The following is a 19828-nucleotide window of genomic DNA, read 5'->3' as shown; positions in this document are numbered from 1 at the left end:
CTGGACAAACAAGGCAGGAAGAAAAGATTATGTCTCAGTGTATGAGGGGCTGTATGGAGCAAATCCTCAAATCCACACTTCCCTCAAATAGAGTGCCTTAAAAAAAAAAAACAAAACAACAAAAACTCCACAGTAACCAAACCACCTCCAGCTGCTTATTGAGCCTCCACTCCTGCTAAGAAAAGAGAGGTTTGAGGGTATACTCTCAGATCAAAAACATCCAGGACTCAGAACTAAGGAATAATTCAAACTTTAAACTTAGGACAAGGAGGACAATACAATGAGTGAGCTGGGCTTAGTACCACATCCCCTGAGGCAGAATGTACAGAAAAGATAAAATTGGTTCAGAAAAGTTGGGATATAAACAGAACTGTAACGAATGACTGACTCATTAGGAATCATAAGTCTTATCTATAAACATAGCCCCAATTTAATAAAGCTGAGAATCATGTGGGAGCCCATGTGAAAAGACCTCCTGATAGAGAGGCATGGGCAGACATGCTGTTCCTTTTCTGTGCTATAATCATTGAAGTTTATTCCTACTCAACTGCTTATCATACTTCATGATAATTCACTTATCTCCCACAGTAGACTAAAAGCTTCTTAATTCAACTTATTCAATCATAAGCTTAGCATTTGCTTTGTGCTCTGAGGTCAGATACTTATCTTTGAATTCCCAAAACATGAATCATATGGTATGTATTCTTTAAACATCTGGCAATGAACGTTCTGCCCAGGGAACGATAACTGCTCACAGTGACTAACAGCCTACCATGTGTCAGGCAGGGTCCTAAGAGCTTTCTGTATTAACCCAGTGGTGTTAAAGCGGGTTTTATAGATGAGACAACTTGGGCCAGAGTGGCTTGCCCAAAGACACAGGGCTGCTGAGTTAGCACACATTCAAATCAGAGGGGCTCATGGACACATGGCCTCCTGGACAAGGGCAGAGACTATTAAGACATCATTAACTGTCCAGTACTCAGTCCTCAATAAATACTAACTGGCCGGGCGGTGGTGGCGCACGCCTTTAATCCCAGCACTTGGGAGGCAGAGGCAGGCGGATCTCTGTGAGTTCGAGACCAGCCTGGTCTACAAGAGCTAGTTCCAGGACAGGCTCCAAAACCACAGAGAAACCCTGTCTCGAAAAACCAAAAAAAAAAAAAAAAACTAGTCTAGTTCAGTTGAGAAAAACCATATCAGCAGCTCACCGATCTCCAGTGTGTCAAACTAAGCAGCCATAAGACATACCAGCCACCTCTCCCACCTGGACTTCTCAGGTGGAATTCTCCTTTATCTGTTGCTTCTAGACTTTTCTACTCTGGACTAATAGAAAAAGTCAGGTCACTGAATATACAAATCTTTGTTTATTGCTAGTTTGGTGATTCTGGAGTATTTTCATGTAGCTATTCAAATATAGCTATGGATGAAATACACATCCAGTCAGAGATCACTTCCCCCAGGAGGTGGCTGGCTGTGAGAGTTCACCCTAGTTAAAGCCCCTTGTAGCCCTAAGACAGAGGTTAGAAAGGGACCCGCATACCTAAAACAAGCTTGAGTCACTTACAGAATTTCAGTCACTCTCACGTCACTGAGGAGAGACAATAAATGCATCAGCTCAGTGGACAGCGCTCTCCAGGAAATGAGAAGAAAAAAGGATGGTGCCAAGTAGATTAATCTGATCTTGGTATTATCTGAGGTGGAGATGGGAGGAGGGGTAACCCAGATGGTGACAGGGACTAAGGAAAAAGCTCAACTCTGCCCATTCTGCACAGAAGACCATTTTACTTGGGAAAATTCAGGATGTCTTCTGAAAAAATGTTTTAAAGTGCTCTGTAGGCTGAAACACTACTGAGAATAGTTGTGGGAAGTTTGCACCCAAATTTCTCAAAGCTTTCATAAGTGTACAACAAATGCGGCGTCCCAGACTACCAGGGTTCTACAGTGTGCTCCGAGGATGCCCCAATGGTGCCCTTTAACACACAAGTGAGTGTTAAGGTAACCAGGTGAGGATATGCATTTGGAGCTCACAAGGCATTCACAGAACACCTCTGCTTCTCCTGAGCAGCTCTGACTACCATTCAAATAGGGCTCGCTTGGCTCACCACCCCTCTTTTCGGTTTTGCTGGCAGACACTAAAGTGGGCTAAGTGCAGTACTGTATAAGCCTTTAATTTCAGCACTTGGAAAGCAGAGGCAGGTGGATCTCTGAGTTTGAGACCGGTCTGGTCTTCAAAGTTGAATTCTAGGGCAGCCAGAGCTACACAGATAGACACCATCTTAAAAACAAAACACTCAAATAACCTCTCTGAACGTGTAGACTCTTCCCAGACAGACTGACCATGGTACTCCTCACACAGGGCATCTGCTCCAAATTAGCTAAGACCCTAGGCTGCTGTGGTCATCCTTTATAGTAGTGGGGCAAGGAGAATACCTGATTCTGTGCTTTCTGTAAACACATATGCCTACAATTCTTAGACCGGGAGCAACCAGCAGGATTGCAAACAGGAAAACAAAACTGCTAAGAGCCTTAGCCCATCCTTAACAAACAATCACGTACCGTTTTGGTCGTCATCACCAGACACTGGAAAGGAAAGGAAAAGATTTGTGAATGCGAGTGTGACAGTACAAAGGCAGTCTCCCACCACCCTGCTGTCACTTCTCAACTCCGGGCAGCTCTGGGCCAAGAATGGGACCTGGCTGGAGTCTGGACAGGCAGGCAATCACCCACTCTGTGTACTGAGAACTCACATGGAGCCCCTGATGTTCTATCCGACAGTGACCACTGTGTCAGATGAAAGGTCACTTCATACACAATATCCTTTAATATTGCCTCTGAAGCCATCGTTGAGGTAAAAATGAAGAATTAGGTATGTCAATGAGCCAAGGGTTCTGTCAAAGCTCCTGCATGTTATTGCCAGGCATTGTGGTACATGCCTATCATCCCAGCACAAGAGGCAGAAGAAGGATCATGAGTTCCAGGCCAGTCTGAGCTATGTATCGGGAGCCTGTTTTTAAAAACTACAGGGTGGTGATGGTGCACACCATTGATCTCAGCACTCAGGAGGCAGAGGAGGGTGGATCTCTGTGAGTTCATTCTTTGTTCCTGATCTACAAAGCGAGTTCCAGGATAATCAGAACTCTTTTGAGGCAGAGAAACCCTGCCTCAAAAAACAAAACCAAAAACCACAAAGAGGAGGAGCAGCACCAGCACCACAGGACAGGGTAGTACACACTTTTACTAGCACTTGAGGGACTCTGTGAGTCTGAAGCCAACCTAATCTCCTGCTCAGCCAGGGATACAGAGTAAGATCCAGAATTAAACAAACAAACAAATCTACTCCCAAAGTCTTTGGGACTCTACCAAGACTCTTGAAATAATCTCCAAGAGAAGAGAGACTTCCTTGTTAGGCCCCAAGTCTACAACCAGTGCAGTAAGACTTCTCCTAACTTGGTAAATCTTCAGTTATTCACCTTTATTAGAGGAAGGCCTGAAGCTTGGCTTTAACCATTTATCTATCATACGAGGGATCAAAATGCTCAAAGAACTAAATCAGCTGGTGATAAGATATGTCCAGTACAAAATGGCCAAAGGAAGGGTGAGGCGTGGAGCTCAGTGACAGAATGCCCACTCAGCACGTGGAAGGAGACCCTACGTTTGATCCCCAGCACCAGGGGGGAAAGCTCAAGCTATTGCTAGTATGCTGGGGATGCAGCTTCATGGCAGAGTGCTTGCCTAGCCAAACATGTTTCCCTCCTGCATTTAAGAGAAAAACATCTACAATGAATTAGTGTGAGGACAGTGTAAAACATTTAAAATGACACCACCATGCTTTAGGAAGTGACCACAAGAAAAAACCCAAGCCCACTATATGCTAGAATTTGCTTTCCAACCCAAAACTAATTCGAATTAAGTACTGTTGGTAGTAGAAATGAGTATGGAGTGTGTGTTGTGTGGCAGGAAGACATTGGGCTTGGGAAATCCTTAGTTCAAATCTTGGCTCTCTAAGTAGTACTAATAGAGTCTACTGTATAGGCTGCTCTGAAGATTAAACTGTGTATTCAACGCGTGTCCCTAGTCTTGGTAGTTGAGAAGTACAAATGTGTAGGCTGGCTTCCTCCGAGATCAGATCAAGTCAGTTTGATGCCATCACACGTGAGATGGCAGCAAAGAGCTCTCTGTTCAGTCACCACCCAGACAGCCCCTCACCCAGGTGCTGGAGTCCTTTCTGATCCTTGTACAGTCGAGTTACCCTCTCCATCAGTTCCCACTTCTCACAGCAGCCCTTATAGTTGACAAAGTTGCGAGCCAGGATCTCCTTCAGCTGCCGCACTGTCAGGCTTTCAATGTCCTCCAGGTGGGTCAGGTCAGATAGTGAGGCCCTCCGGCCTGGGACGAAGCTGTCCTCTGAGCCAATGGACTGGAATAGCAAAGATGTGATTGGTTGATTCAGTTCTTGTGTTCTTTAAGACCATCAAAATAGACTGGTCTTTCCCTGCCAGTCATGTTGTCTTTGTACACTCACATATCAGAACTACGCAACTAACAAGGAGCACTAGTTAGTTGGCCAGAGGGCCCTGATGCTCAATGTTGATGCCTCCACTAAATATTAGACATTATTTTTCAAATTGTTTACCATCTTGTGCCTGTTATCCCTCCCCAAAGGAGAGACAACTGTCCTGACACACAGGGTTCCTGTGGAAAGTAAATGAGGCAGTACAGGAAAACCCAGGTACGGTGCTGGCTTTTCTCAGTACAGACCTCCCTGGCAGGAATCACCTAAGCTCTATGGCCCCTCAGAATCATGCTCTTCACTGGACCCTTGTGTTGCTAAAGCATGAAAGCCTCATCTACTTCCTTTCCCAACAGTGGCTACTGCACCCTGGGCACACAGGACAAGAACAAGACTTTCACAGAAGCACTCTGCGCATGCCCTCTGGCAGTTCTTGGAAAGCCAGTGTGGGCCAGGAGGTTCCCATCCTCCATTGTGGCCAGCCTCACATCTACGCACTCAGACTGACAGAAACAAATGTTAATCTGGAATGCTATTACTAAACTCAAGGACTTCAGGACTGTCCTCACAAACTGACCCTTCTTGTTCCACCTGAGTCTGCTGAGGGTCTAGGAACATCCCAAGAAGACCAGGGAAAGAACAAAGGCAAAGGCACAGACCGAGCAGAGGCCCCACCTGGGTCTCATCCTCGGTAGGTACTCTGGCTGTGCTCTCCAGGAAGACGGGCTCCTCGAGGTCCTGAGACACATGGCCAGTGGCCTGTGGGAAGAGAAAGGTGCCATCACATCCACAGAGATGTCCCAGTGACTTACACAGCATGGGCCTCTTTCAATTCATATAAATGTCCAAATTGTATTCCCATCACCCCCCAGAAACCAAGGATCCCAAAGAAGTTCTACAAATGCCTGCTTTCTAATAGCAACTCTTTCAGGCAGACAAACAATACAAATATATTTCAGTGGATGGAGAGCTGCATCAAGAACAAGGGTGCTTGTCAAGCGGTGATGGTGCACACACGCCTTTAATCCCAGCACTCAGGAGGCAGAGGCAGGAGGATCTCTATGAGTATGAGGCCAGCCTGGTCTACAGAGCTAGTTCCGGGACAACCAGGACCACACAGAGAAACCCTATCATAAAAATAATAACAAACAAACAAAAAAACCAAGAGTATTCTAATTCTGCCCACCGGTAAGGGTGGCATTGGCTGCCACATATTACTAGTTTGCTCTCAACGTGGACAGTTGAGGTGAAAGTTTCTCTCTACTCATCTTCAGAGATAACTGTGTCTCTGAACACTATGTCAAATGTCCTCCCCACATCCTCCATCCATTACCTGGTTCTGCCTCTGGACCAATGTCTACTAGTTTTTCCAAACACCTCATTCACATCCTTAACATAAATCTTCCTGGCCTCCTCAACTGACCATCACTACCCCAAGGCACACTCTGCAGTATCTCACATTCTAGAAATGTGTTCTAACTAGTAGGACATACTCAGCTGCTTAAATGTGTTTCATGAATTTAAGAACCCAACACCCTAAGACTACAGAACACAATGGCTCAGCTTCGTTCCAGTCTATTCAGCATTCTAGCTTCCCGAAAGGGCTCACTTTTGCCAAGAGTGGTCAGAATTGTGACTTCCTAACTCTATTAAACACTTAAACAAACAAACAAACAAACAAAACCCAAGAGTGGGTGTGTCATGCTCAGCTCCTCTTTTGCGGGCTTCCCCTGCGTACTACAGACTGCATGGTCAGCCTGCCTCTCCCGGCTCACCATTAAACAGCTCCCACACTGTGACCAGGGCAGTAGCAAGGCCCCTTCACAGGGCTTCCCATCTCTCCCCTCCCTGCCCAGTCAGGACAGACCAGTCAAAAGGGCAGTAAGCTGGAGGGCAAATTTGAAACAAACTAGAGAAGTAATTGTGACTTTCTTCAAAGTATTTCTAGAGCAATGAATTTATTTTTAAGTCTAACTAGGGTATTAAGGTATTACAAATGAAATCCACAAAAACATGGTACCAGGTCTACCATCCCCGAAGTCAAAACATGAGCCTAATGACCAGGAAACACCACTTCCAGAACCAACAGGCAGAAAAGGCTTCACACCATTCCCACAATGCAATGGGAGAGGAAAACGAGCCCTGGATCAGCCACAGAGGTGAAGAGACTGCACGCAGGTCCCTACCTGATTTTCCTGAGCTGGGGCTAGGGGAACAGAGGTGGCTTGTGCAGGCGAAGAAGGGAGGCCAGGTGAGGTAGGAGGCACTGTGCTGGCGTGAGGCTGGGTCAGGAAGGCCTGCTGCTCAGGGAAGTCCTGGGTCAGCGTGGGAGCATGAGTCCTGTTCGCCTCAGAGATCACAGGCTGCTGGCCAAGCACCAGAAACACCAGCTCTTCTTTCTCCCGGCACATTTCAGTAGAGATGTCGTGGAGGCTGAGATAGTCCCTCAGGTCCTTCACCTTCATCTTCATCAGTTCCTCCCGCTGGAAGGCTGTGGCTCGGAACCGCAGGCAGAGGAGGCAGAGGCGTGGACCATTCCCCTCTTGGCTTGAACAAGTCATGCAGAAATTTTTCTTACAGTCCAAGCAGGTCTGCTGCTTAAGCAAGAGACAGAGAGAGGAAAATGTCAGCTCGGAAGAACAAGGCCACCAGGGTCAGCGGGACCTCCTCCCGTAGCTCCTGCTCTACTCAACTGTTCCGTATATCCACAGTGTGAGCCACACGGCAGTTTTCAGATTAAAGGCCACTTGGAGGTGGCAGACCACCTGTGTCTGTACCCACCAACAGGACACCTGACATTTATACACTATGCATATATAATCATTTACACTTATAATTTTTCATTCAAGGCTTATGGAAGTTTTGTTCGTTGGGTTTTTTTCCAGAAAGGATTTCTTTGTGTATCCCTGGCTGTCCTATAACTCCACTCTATAGACCAGGCTGCCCTTGAACTCAGAGATGGGCCTGCCTCTGCCTTCGCCTCCAAGTGCTGGGACTAAAGGCATATGCCACCACCACCCAGCAGCTTATGTGATTTTTAATCAATAGTGACACCATATTTAGAATAAAAAAGCTCCATCTTTTTATTCAAGTCTCCATTTCAAATACCATTCAGAGTATAGGTATGTTACATTGGCCTCTCAGGCACTCAGTTTCTCTACCTGTAAAAAGCAGTGAAAACAGGTCATTGTAGAGATGCAGAATAATGCATTGAGGCAAACCCGAGACATAATGGGTCCTAAGGGGAGGAGCTGGGGTTCAGCTCCTATCTGTCTTGTTTTTCAGTGCTTGACATTGAACCCAGGCCCTTTTACAAGTTAGGTAAGCACCCCGCCACTGAGCCACATCTTTAATCTTTGGGATTTTTTTGTTTGTTTAATTTGTTGTTGTTGTTTTTCAAGACAGTGTTTCTCTGTGTAGCCTGGCTGTCCGGGAATTTACTTTGTAGACCAACTTGGCCTTGAACTCAGAGATCTGCCTGCCTCTGCCTCCAGAGTACTGGGATTAAAGGCCTGCACCAAAACTGTCCAAGCAGCCTTTGTTTTTGAGACAGGGTCTCACTACGGCTCAAACTGGCCTCCATTACAGATTACGGCAATGTTACCATGGCCAGATAGCAGCTATTGTCAATACTGGTGTCAACAAAATTTACTGTGATGCGCCAGGCATTGGTGGCGGAGCACGCCTTTAAACCCAGCACTTGGGAGGCAGACGCAGAAGGATCTCTTGAGTTTCAAAAACGCCTGGTCTACAAAGAAAAACCCTGTCTCAAAAAAAAAAAAAAAGAAAAGGAAAAGAAAAGAAGGTATTATAATGCTACAGTAAGACCTGGCTTATCATTTCATTCTCAAATCCCCTTAAAAAGTACGTATTAGTGTTCCTCCCCAATTTACCAAGAATCGGGAGATCAAGTACTATATTCAAGGTCAGATACTAACGTCCAGCCAGGATTAGTCAATACCCTCTCCACAGAGACTGTTCACAGGTGTCCCTGCAATGGCCGGGAAGTAGATGGTACACGAGATCACTTCCCGATAAATATTTGGATAGGACGAGGGACTGGGATGCTAGCTTCTCTCCTTTATGAAAGCACACAGTGTCTCAGTTTAGAGACAAGTGTGACTGACTCACAAGCTGGCACTGCCTGGTGCAGCTCTTCCCACAGTCACAGACGGCACACCAAGGGTGCTCAATCTGCAGGCTGTGCAAGTTACAGTGACATTTGACTGAGCTCTGCTCAGCCAATGACAAGTCACTCTCCCAAGAGCTCATTCCTCAACACCTGGAGAGCCACCTACTCAAGGGCACCTTTTCAAGACGTTAGCAGCAACTTTCCATTTCACGTTCCCTTAAATGTTACATTAGCTCCCATGTTCCTGCTTCCTTTGTTCTCAATATGGAAAGCTGTTCAGCTCCAAAAACAACTGAGACCCATTCTCAGAGGCAGGATGAGGGCAATGTTTGGGTGGGGTTGAAGAGCCCATGTAGTGTTTGTCTACCTGTCATCCACAGTCCAGGCAAGCAAGAAGACACACACCAGTTCCCTTCTCTACTCAGCTTAAACCAGACAAGAAGCTACGCAGAGATTGAAAAGAACATGTGGCCACACCAGCAAAGAGCAGTCATGTAAGTAGAAAATGGGAGCCCTGAGTATTTAGGGTTCAATCCTGATGCCTGGCTAACAATGAAGAAGCTGCAGTGTCATGAAGCCGTGTTCCCCATGTGGAGTGGTACTGAAGTCAATGCAGTTTGACAAGACTGAGCTCGATATAATTATAAAACCTGTGTTGTTCAATCAGCCAAATCCAAATATCTCTCTTCTTCAAAAGTATGTAGCTTCTAGATGCAAGATCAGAAGGCAAGGATGACAACCGAGTTTCTGCTACCCCTGACAGCCAGGGACTCTGAAGCCTACCTCTGAACAGCTCTAAAGGAGGAGGGAAGCACTTGAGGCTAACAGCCTGCAGTGCAGTGGTGGGAGACAACAAAGAAAGGCAGCTGGCTCTCGGCAAACAAGGGAAGAGCACAAAGGAAAGATGTGAGTAAATTCTAACCAACAGATCAATCCAGAGTAACAAAATAGCAAGAAAGATGACTCAGAAGAGGTTCTGGGCCTGTACTGAAACAAGAGTTACCCAGCAGCCAGCCTTGGCCAGGGAACACGCCTTGGCTTTTTCCCCTTCACAGGCTGTCCTTACTTCCCCGGTGCATCCTCAACCAAATTCCTTAGCACTGCACAGGTCCACACTTTCATCCTGCTGGCTTCTAACTATTAAAATATCAGAGATCATTTATGTAAAACGTCGTAAGGCAGATGCTCCCCCTAGTCCATCACAGATCTTCTCAACACACCCCAAAAAAACCCACTTCTGCTCTACGTCTGAATACTATGCCCAAGCTCCAACCTAATACAGCCTCCTCCACTACCTCATAACGGTCCAGCTCAAGAAGCTGGGCACCAGAACTCACTCTGTTAGACCACTGCAACACCGTAGGTGGGCATTACCAGTACAGACGGGACAGCTGCTTCTGGCCTGCCCCTTCTCTCCAGGACTGAGAAACTGAAGGATGAAGAAGACATACCTTACTTGTATTCTCTCTAGAAGTCTTGGCTATTGTCTGTGCTTTGAACCCAGTGAGCATGTAGAAAATACTGACCACAATGAGAGATGAACCAACAAAAAACAATGGTAGGATCCATGGGCAATTCAACTACTTCTAAAAAAGCTATTTTAAAAGTATACTTGCAGCAGAAAACATCCTTAATATTCACAAAATTCACTGTAAATCACACTAAATTAATTCATAATTTAGAGCAAGAAAATATTGTACCAATATTATCTTTCAATATCCAAACCGGGACGCCCTGCTGGAATGCTTCAGGCCACGGTGGCTTTCCTGTCTGACTACAAGCTGTACTCTGCCTAGACCTGTCTGTCCCACTGCAAGCTCTTCATCCCTGTCTGCCTGACAAGACACCAGCTAGATTTTTGCACTTATTTTCAATGGGGGAGAAGGGCAATTTTAGTCATCCCCATGCCCCCAAGAACCTAGGCCGGTTACTTGTCATCTTGAACTTGATGCTCTGTGTAAAGTCTGAGATCTGAGTTTGATTCCTGATTCTAGTACTTAACCATGTGATAGTGGGGTACTGTTTGAGGTACTGTGTTTTTACTTAAAACTCTCTCTCTCACTCTCTCTCTCTCTCTCTCTCTCTCTCTCTCTCTCTCTCTCTCTCTCTCTCCAGGATTTCTCTGTGTAGCCTTGCAACTTGCTCTGTAGACCAGGCTGGCCTTGAACTCAGGGATCCACCTGCCTCTTTGTACACCACCACCACCCCACTTTCTTTTTAACTCTAACACTTTGTCAAATGTAAAACAGGATTTGGTGTTTTCTAAAACTGAAATAGTTACTGTGGGGATTAAATGAAACAAACAAAAATCTATACTAGCTGGGCGCTGGTGGCACATGTTTTTAATTCCAGTACTAGGGAGGCGGATCTCTGTGAGCTGGAGGCCAGCCTGGTCTACAAAGCGAGTTCCAGGACAGCCAGAGCTACATAGGGAAACCCTGTATCGAAAATATAAATGAAACAAAGGGAAAAAAAAAATCTAAGCAAGGGATAGTGGCATAGCTGTAATCCCAGCACTTGGGAGGCTGAGGCAGGATTACCCTGAGTTTGAGACCAGTTAGATTAACACGGTGAGGCAGAGGCTAGCAGACTAAGACCCTTTCTCAAAAACAACAAAATCCCAAAACAAAAGTCAAAAGTCTTAGTAAAATTAAAGGTCTAAATTTAAAAAAAAAAAAATTAGCTTTATCTTATGTGCACTGGTGTGAAAGTGTCAGATTCCCTGGAACTGAACAGTTGTGAGCTGTCATATGGATGCTGGGAATTGAACCCAGGTCCTCTGAAGAGCAGCCAGTGCTCTTAACTGCTGAGTCATCTCTCCAGGCCAAAAAGTCAAAATTTTTGTTGTTGCACGAAACAGGGTTTCATTACATAGCTCAGGTGACCTCGAACTCACCACACCAGGTATATTTCACCCTACTAGCCTAAAACTTCAACAGTTCCTCTCATACGGTAGACAGCATAAAAGAGTTATGTCCCCCTGGTTTCCCACTGTCACCATCTCATCCTCAAACCCTCCTAGCCATTATGGGCTACCAACCTGTCGTTCTGCAGGACATGTACTGTCTGAGGGCACAGTAAAGGAACAGCCATAGCCCAGTGCAGCCTATTGCACATGGTGTCTATGCCAGTGAGTGGGTTCCGCTTCCTCTGCTAGGGTTTCCTTGTCTCTCAGGAAGCTCTGAAAGGCTTTTGATAACGAGGACAAGGTTAATCTGCAGTCGGGCCTTGTATGCAACAGCTAACAGAGCCAACACCTGCCCTGTTTCCAACACGGTGCTGGGCACACTTAGCCTCATTTTATTCCCAGCACTAGAACAGGGCACTTCACAGCTGGGGCAGTGGTATAAATGGTGAACACTGAAGCTGCTGGCTGTGGGGGGGCGGCTGCTCCAAGTCTATGCTGAGATGCTTTGCCTTCACTTGTACAATTACACTCATTCTATGAGTACGACAGGCATGGGACCCCAGCATCACACAGGGGGAAGCTAGGTGGCTGGCCTGAGGTGCTGAGGTCACAGCGCAATGACACTTACCTTTCGGGTTGTGCTTGCGAAGTGGACCCCACAGGATTTGCAGCTTGGTTCCGAGCCCATGGGGGAGGGGAAGGAACTGTATCCAGGGTTGGAATAGGCTTGGGCCCTGGCTCCCTGTGGTGGTGGGGCCTCTTCAGGCTGTCCATCCAAGCAGAACCAATTGCAGCAGGATGCCCACATGGTAAAATCTGGTATAGGAGAGGAAGAGGTAAGAGTGAGGATGTACCATTACTGAAGTTTTATCCCTGCAGGCACAGGTAAGGCAGGACACATCTCCACACTTGCTGAGTATGAGGTCACAACTTCAGGGGCCATGGAGACTTGCCATCTCTTCTACCACCACAGTTAGTGTACCACCTGAGCAAAGTGGGCTGCCAGGCTGGTATAAAGGCTTTGTAAGGTAAAGAAGTTAGGACTTCTTTAATCTGAAATCTCACTTCATTAAAATTCATTCTTTTTTTTATTTTTTTTTTTTATTTTTTATTTTTTGGTTTTTTTTTGAGACAGGGTTTCTCTGTGGCTTTGGAGCCTGTCCTGGAACTCGCTCTGTAGACCAGGCTGGTCTCGAACTCACAGAGATCCGCCTGCCTCTGCCTCCCAAGTGCTGGGATTAAAGGCGTGCGCCACCATCGCCCGGCTCTTTTTTTTTAAAAAAAGATTTATCTATTATGTACATTTATACCTGCACACCAGGAGAGGGCACCAGAGTTCATCATGGATGGTTATGAGTCATCTGTAATAAGCAATCTGTCATTAATGTGCTGGGAATTGAACTCAGGACTTCTAGAGAGCAGCCAGTGCTCTTAATCTCAGAGCCTTCTCTCCAGCCCTAAAGTTCACCTTACCTTACAATTACAACTAGTTTAACACCTACTTTGTTCAAGGGCATCACCTTGCCCTGAGGCTCAGACAGAACTCAGTCATACACTCTGACCAGAGTGTGTGCACTATAAATGGGCAAGCCAGATGCAGTGACATATATATATCTGCAGCTCCAGCCACCTATCTAGTTGAGACAGACGAGGAGGGATAACGTGAGCCTAGACAATACAGAAAGGTCCTCTCTCAAAAAAATAGCATATAAACCAAACAAGCTCAAAGAAGTGTACAGCTAACATTAGAGACTGTAAGAATCCAGGTCTTCTCCTTACACCATGCCATCCTGACTTTCCCTTCCCACCAGCCTATACAAAGACTCTTACTCCACAGTCCTGCTCATCTAAACCTCTATGGGTGCACTGTTCTTATTTGTGTGTATGTGTCTCTGTGAGAGCCACAACTGCAGAGGCCAGAAGAAGGTTATCAGAAACCTTGGAGCTGGAGCTCCAAGAGGTTGTAAGCTGACCCATGGAAGCACTTCTAACAGTTTCCTACACTGACCATTTTCTTCTCTCAAACTTTAGCTCATCTAAGGCAGGGACTATTTCCTATTGTCTATACTGGATCCTAGCAGCACTGGGCAAGCAATAAGTGTCCAACAATGGTGGATTCTTTAATAAGGAATGTTACATTTATTCCCATCACACATACCAAATTTAGGTATTGAGGACAAAGGAGATTGTTTTTTTAAGTTCACAGAAAACAAAAAGGATCCAGCCTCTCAAACATCAGAATGACCTGATGACAGTGAGGTCTACTAACACCAAGCACTGCTGGGAACAAGAGTGCAGCAGACAGCAGAGTAAGAAGTCAGCTGTGGACATTCTGAGCCTGAGCTCTTGGCTCAGAGATGACAGATGAGTCATCTAGTGTTATTATTCAACACACACACACCACACACACACAGAGGATACTTCCTGCATTGTCTCTCTCTCTCTTTTTTTTTTTTTTTTTTGGTTTTTCGAGACAGGGTTTCTCTGTGGTTTTGGAGCCTGTCCTGGAACTAGCTCTTGTAGACCAGGCTGGTCTCGAACTCACAGAGATCCACCTGCCTCTGCCTCCCGAGTGCTGGGATTAAAGGCGTGCGCCACCACCGCCCGGCTGCATTGTCTCTTTTTAACAATGGCATTTTCATAGTTCAAAGACAGCAAGTTGGAAGGAACTAAGAGGCAAATCAGTCCAACGCTGGTCATTATATGGAAGAACAGAACAGGGCACAAGCAGGGAAGAGAATATGCTCCAAGCCCCATGAGTACAATTTTAGACTTGACTGATGTGGGAGTCCCTTCTGTATGCTGTGATTACCATTAATGAATAAAGAAACTGCTTTGGACCTATAGCAGGGCAGAACTTAGCTAGGTGGGGAAAACTAAACTGAATGCTGGGAGAAGGAAGGCAGAGTCAGAGAGAAGCCATGTAGCCCCTCTGGAGACAGACATTGGGAACTTTACCTGGTAAGCCACAGTCATGTGGTAATACACAGATTACTAGAAATGGGTTAAATTAAGATATAAGTGTTAGCCAATAAGAAGCTAGAGCTAATGGGCCAAGCAGTGTTTTAAATAATATAGTTTCTGTGTGATTATTTCAGGTCTGAGCTGCCGGGTAGTAGGGAAACAAACAAGTGGCCCTCCTTACAACACTTGACTTCTTTCAAGCTTTTTAAGTTTTCTAACATGGCCTCTGACACACTTGTGACATAGGTCATTTTCTTCTGTAAGTATGCTGGACTAACACCTGACTCCCTGACCTGACTTCATGAGAAAAGGGGATGTGACAGTACTCAGGTTGTCACACAGGTAGCTTAGTAAGGGCTGCTGAATAATCAAGACTCAAGACGTCTTGCATAAGCACACATCAAAACCATTTGTTCCCGTCTCTATCGATTACCTGAACCTCTAAATTACCAAGGATTATGAATTATGCCTTACTGCAAATTCATAGTACACATGGCATAGTGATAAAGAACATGTCACACATGCATCATAAGTTAAAATAAATGAGTTTTTGTGGGTTTTATTTGTTTAAAGGTAAGGTCTCAAGCAGCCTAGACTGTCCTTAAACTACATAGGCTAAGATGTCCTGAAACTCCTAATCTTCCGGCATCCACTAGTCAAGTGCACCATCACACCCAGCGTGAAAGCCCAGTTCTTTGTTGACAGGCCATGAGTAGCATTTCTCTATAAGGGAGTTCCACAATTCTTTAAATCACATGTTGCTATGTCTGAGTGTGTACAGACAGGGTACACATTCCGCCCTGCTCTGCTGCCTGAGGGTCATGCTGTCCACCTCTAACAGGTCACACCCTTTCTACACTTCATATTTGTCCTCTGACACACCACAGGAAAATACAACACTCAACAAACACTAGCGGCTTCTACCTGCACTGTAAAAATGCCTCTAACTACAATTTCCTCGGGGAAAGCAGAGGTTTCACCAGTTACCATGTGGCTCTCTGGGACTGTCTGCAGGGGGCAAAGCCGTGGATGACTCAGTAACTTCTGTTAAAAGCTCTCCTCAGCCAGACATGTAGTATACGCCTTTTAATCCTAGCACTCAGGAGGCAGAGAAAAGCAGATCTCTGTGAGTTCAAAGCCAGCCTGGTCTACATAGTCCCAGGTTAGCCAGAGCTACCTAGTTAAACTCATCAAAAATCCCCTCATTCTCACACACACACACACACACACACACACACACACACACACACACACACACCCTTTACTAATGCCAATCCCTTTGTTCTTTCCCAGTGCTCAGTAATCATCCTCGGGGAGTTAATGGTCTACCAGAGTTGCTAGAACTCTATGGAAGTTGGTACAGAGTGTGGCGGGGGTTGGGGAGTGGGGCTAATACAAAGATGGCAGAGGCGCGAAAAGAGTTCACTAATGAGGGACCATACCTAGATATGACAGCAGGAAGAACTAACCAGAAAGCCAGGAATAGAGGCATTTTCTAGGAAAAATAAAAATGATATGTATCATAAGAGAGAGAAATTACAAAATGCTTATATGGGCTAGGGGTAGGGGTAGATGAGGTAAAGGGACACAGTTAACCAGGAACCATGGGAAAAACTTGTATTCCAGGACTCTAATGTGACTACCTTATTTATTTGGGTGCACTTGTGGTAGTAAGCACTCTGTGGAACAGACCAGCAAGGGGTAGGTTAGGAAAACACACTGCTTCAGAAGTAGAGTCCATGGGAATGAGAAAAGAGGCTGGCAAATCTGACAGAATTAGCAAGATGTGCCAATTAACTGAAAAGGGGTAGAAAGAGAATGCAAGGTAAATTTAAGGATAACTAAAGGGGCTTACTCACTAAGATGACATCCTCAGGAGAGAGTGTGTGTAGGTATGAGTTAAGATGAGAAAAATTGAGTTTCACCACTGTGGGACAAGCATGTCCAGGTGTGCACGGCTAGGCTGATTTAAGGATTCAAGAACACCTGACACTGGAACTACACTGGGCCAGAGGGGACAAGAGACCGACTGAATGCTCTGAGGCTCCCAAGACGGCTCTCAGGAGCGCACGCAGAGGAAAGCCAACCAGAGAAGGGCAGAGGGTGCCACAGGCGGGAGAACCGGAAGAGTGTTGCTTCAAAGAAATGAACAGTGCTGTCCAATAAGAGAGAAAATGGAACACAGGAGGGACTTCAAAATTTCCAAGGCCAGCCGGGTGGCAGTGGTGCACGCCTTTAATCCCAGCAGAGGCAGGCGGACCTCTTTGAGTTTGAGGCCAACCTGGTCTATAGAGTGAGTTCCAAAACTACAAAGAAACCCTGTCTCGGGGAAGAAGAAAAAAAGCCCAAGGGCCTTTGTTTTAACAAAGTGTGAGTGTATTCTGCCTGAGCAGTTTAGGAGGAAAGCAGCTGACTGGTGACCACAGGAAGAGAATAAAAAACTCAACACCGACTGGAAGAGAAAGAGAAGGCAGCCACTGAAGAGGACCTAGGATCACTAGGGTAAGTGCAGACACACAGACTGCAGAGAAGGGAAGCCATCAGTGGGAGGAACAAGGGGTAGGAGGACAAGGGAATGTGATCAGTAAGGAGCTAACTCACTCCTGGGCAGGGGAAACTCATCTCTTTCACCTCTGTGGAATGGAAATGAAGGCAGATGGAAACAAGAGAAGCCAGCAGTGTTAACAGAAAAGTGAAGGAATAAAATAAAAAGCGCCGGACAGAGTTGGTTATTAAAATGTTTTCTGCGGGGCAGTGGTGGAGCACGCCTTTAATCCCAGCACTCGGGAGGCAGAGGCAGGCGGATCTCTGTGAGTTCGAGACCAGCCTGGTCTACAAGAGCTAGTTCCAGGACAGGCTCCAAAACCACAGAGAAACCCTGTCTCGAAAAACCAAAAAAAAAAAAAAATGTTTTCTAGGGATTCATCAAGGTAGAGTATTTAGCATGTTTAGTCTCATCCTCATCGTGACAAAGAGGTAAGGATTCTGAAAAACAAACAAACAGGTACGGGCTGTCATGTAGGTAAAGAAAGGCTGCATGCTGGACTCCAGTGGAATATTACTTTAGCTATGTAAAGATGCATTACATCTGTTTATGTTGCGGAATATTACTTTAACTAGGCAAAGATGTGTTACATTTGTTTAATTATGTAAAGGTGTGTTGCTGTTTTACCTTGCCTGCCTAAGGTACCTGATTGGTTTAATAAAAAGTTGGATGGCCAATAGCTAGGCAGGGGAGGGATAGGCGGGGCTGGCAGGCAGAGAGAATAAGGAGGAAGAATCTAGGCTTGAGAGAATGAAAGAGGAAAGAACAAGGGAAAAAAGGAGACGCAGAGGCCAGCCAGCAAACAGCAAGCCAGGCATGGAAGAAGCAGGCAAAGTAGGACATAAAGAATGAAAGAAAAGTCCCAAGGCAAAATCTAGATGAAGAGAAACAGGTAAATTAAGTTAAAGAGCTAGTGGGACAAATATAAAATAAAGCCAAGCATTCATAACTAATAGTCTCCACGTCTTTATTTGGGAGCTGGTTGGTGGCCCAAAAGAAAGCCTGCTACAGTACTCCGCCAGCTTAATGAGAGGAAGCAGTCGCTATGCTGAGGCACCGGGACTGCAGAAGCAAGGCCCTCATCCAGAAGAGCTTAGGGCCAGAAGGACACCATGGCTACCCACAGCCACTGCTCAGCACTGTCTCATTCTTCTAAGCATCTTGGAAGAACAGCCTACTCAAGCCTTGGCTGCTCTGAGAAGAAGCAGATGGCCCTGTGAGAAGACCTGACTCTTGTCACATCGTGGCCCCACCAGCCGGTGCTCATCTGGCTATGTAAACTCAGGGAAGGTGAACTATGGAACGGAGGCAGCACGTGACAAGAGCAACGGTGTCAGACCCCTTAGAACTGCTCAGTCTAACAGACCAGGTCCAAGCACTCAGTGGACATGGCGCTTGTTCACCAAGATATTTAAATATCAGAAAAGAAACATCTGCTACTGTGGTCAGTTAAAAGTACTCTCCTATCAAGCTGGCAAGCTCTAACTAACAACTATGTTCCCAGTCCCCAGGGCAAGAGGTTATCATGCTGACAATGCCACAAAGCAAACAAAACACTCTTCTCTCGGAAGGCTCTTCTGGTCTCTCAGCCCTAAACAGACACACAGGCATCGGATGATGTTGCTAAATGACAAACCGGGAAACCAGCTATGGGACGGGGTAAAGAGGACACTTTGGGAAAGCCAGTCTCTGTCCTGCAAACCCCTTCCTAGATCTTAAAAAGAAGACAAGGCAAAAACTCCTCAGTTCCCTCCCCCATTCTGAGAAGATGAATTCTGGGATTTAATCCTCACCAACTGCACTTTTGCTGTGCTTGACTGAAGCCATTCCACCATGTATGAGGGACAGAAGGTGGAGCGTGAACAAGAAACTGTACTGTCCCCCAAAGAACCCTTCAGGACAGGCAGGTGTGGCAAGTGAGCCTGTGGGTTTTGCAACTTCATGGAATACGCTGGTACTTCTGCTGCTGAACAGGAAAATTGTGGTGTTAATGATAAGGTAAAATAAATTGCCTACTCCAGGTGGGTTTGGTACAGTCCTAGAGGCAAGAGAGAAGATAATACAGTTTCTCAAAAAAAAAAAAAAAAAAATCTAGATTCCTAAGTAATTTAAAAACATTCCTCCACTTTGTACAGCTGCCCAAGGCAAATAATTTAAAGTGTATCACTGGCTGTTGTGGGCTTGGCTTCAAAAGGAGTGGGGACAGAAAGGGAACAGATTTCCAATGAGATTCAAAAACCACCTCACTAGCCACCTCATTACTAAAGCAGTAATGCCCCCAAGATTTGCATGCAATCTGTCCTGATTAATTAACCCTCTGTGTGGCAGAGTGACTCTGCAACAAGAGCTCCACAGAAGCAATGGGCTACATCCAGGAGCTAACACATTCACAGTGAACCCACTGTATACAGCCTTACAGATCCCTTAAAAACACCCGGCTGAAGTGCCCTCAAGCCTCAGAAGTGCCTTGTGACACAGCAAATTATCAAACGGCTGAATCATCTCATTTATCCAGGGGTGGCACACCTATGGCCACTAATGTATTTCTGGAATGGTCGACAGCACCCATGCTCTAAGTGCATAAAGCAAAGCATCCGGTGTTATGGATCGTTAATACAGAATGGGCCGAGTTTCATCTTGTATATTATCCTTAAAAAGCAATTAAAGTACAATTGCAAAGGCTCTGGAGGGAAATGCTGTGGAAGGCCTATCAATATGGCTTAGTCAAGGTTCTCTGAAGTAATTGATAAGTAATTATGTATATGAGAG

At 45.8% G+C, this 19828-nt stretch overlaps 1 protein-coding gene across 3 annotated transcripts in view; it reads right to left on the bottom strand.

The window, feature by feature from the left end:
- Window positions 1-19828, bottom strand: part of Rffl (ring finger and FYVE like domain containing E3 ubiquitin protein ligase) — a 66969-nt gene that overhangs the window by 2340 nt on the left and 44801 nt on the right. For 2 of the 3 annotated variants that reach the window (XM_005349382.2, XM_026780226.1), the window contains exons 2-6: window positions 12179-12366; window positions 6697-7104; window positions 5186-5269; window positions 4207-4417; window positions 2557-2580 (exon numbers count right to left, since the gene is read on the bottom strand). In XM_005349382.2, the coding sequence (XP_005349439.1) occupies window positions 2557-2580; window positions 4207-4417; window positions 5186-5269; window positions 6697-7104; window positions 12179-12358 (907 nt within the window). In that variant the 5' untranslated portion in view covers window positions 12359-12366. Of the gene's footprint in view, window positions 1-2556; window positions 2581-4206; window positions 4418-5185; window positions 5270-6696; window positions 7108-12178; window positions 12367-19828 lie in introns of all 3 variants that reach the window. The other variant, XM_013347312.2, reaches the window with a different exon arrangement.

The sequence above is a fragment of the Microtus ochrogaster genome, chromosome 7, assembly GCF_000317375.1.
Source record: "Microtus ochrogaster isolate Prairie Vole_2 chromosome 7, MicOch1.0, whole genome shotgun sequence".
Lineage (NCBI taxonomy): Eukaryota > Metazoa > Chordata > Mammalia > Rodentia > Cricetidae > Microtus > Microtus ochrogaster.
Note: the sequence above shows the minus strand (reverse complement) of the source record. Positions and strands in the feature narration are given on the sequence as shown.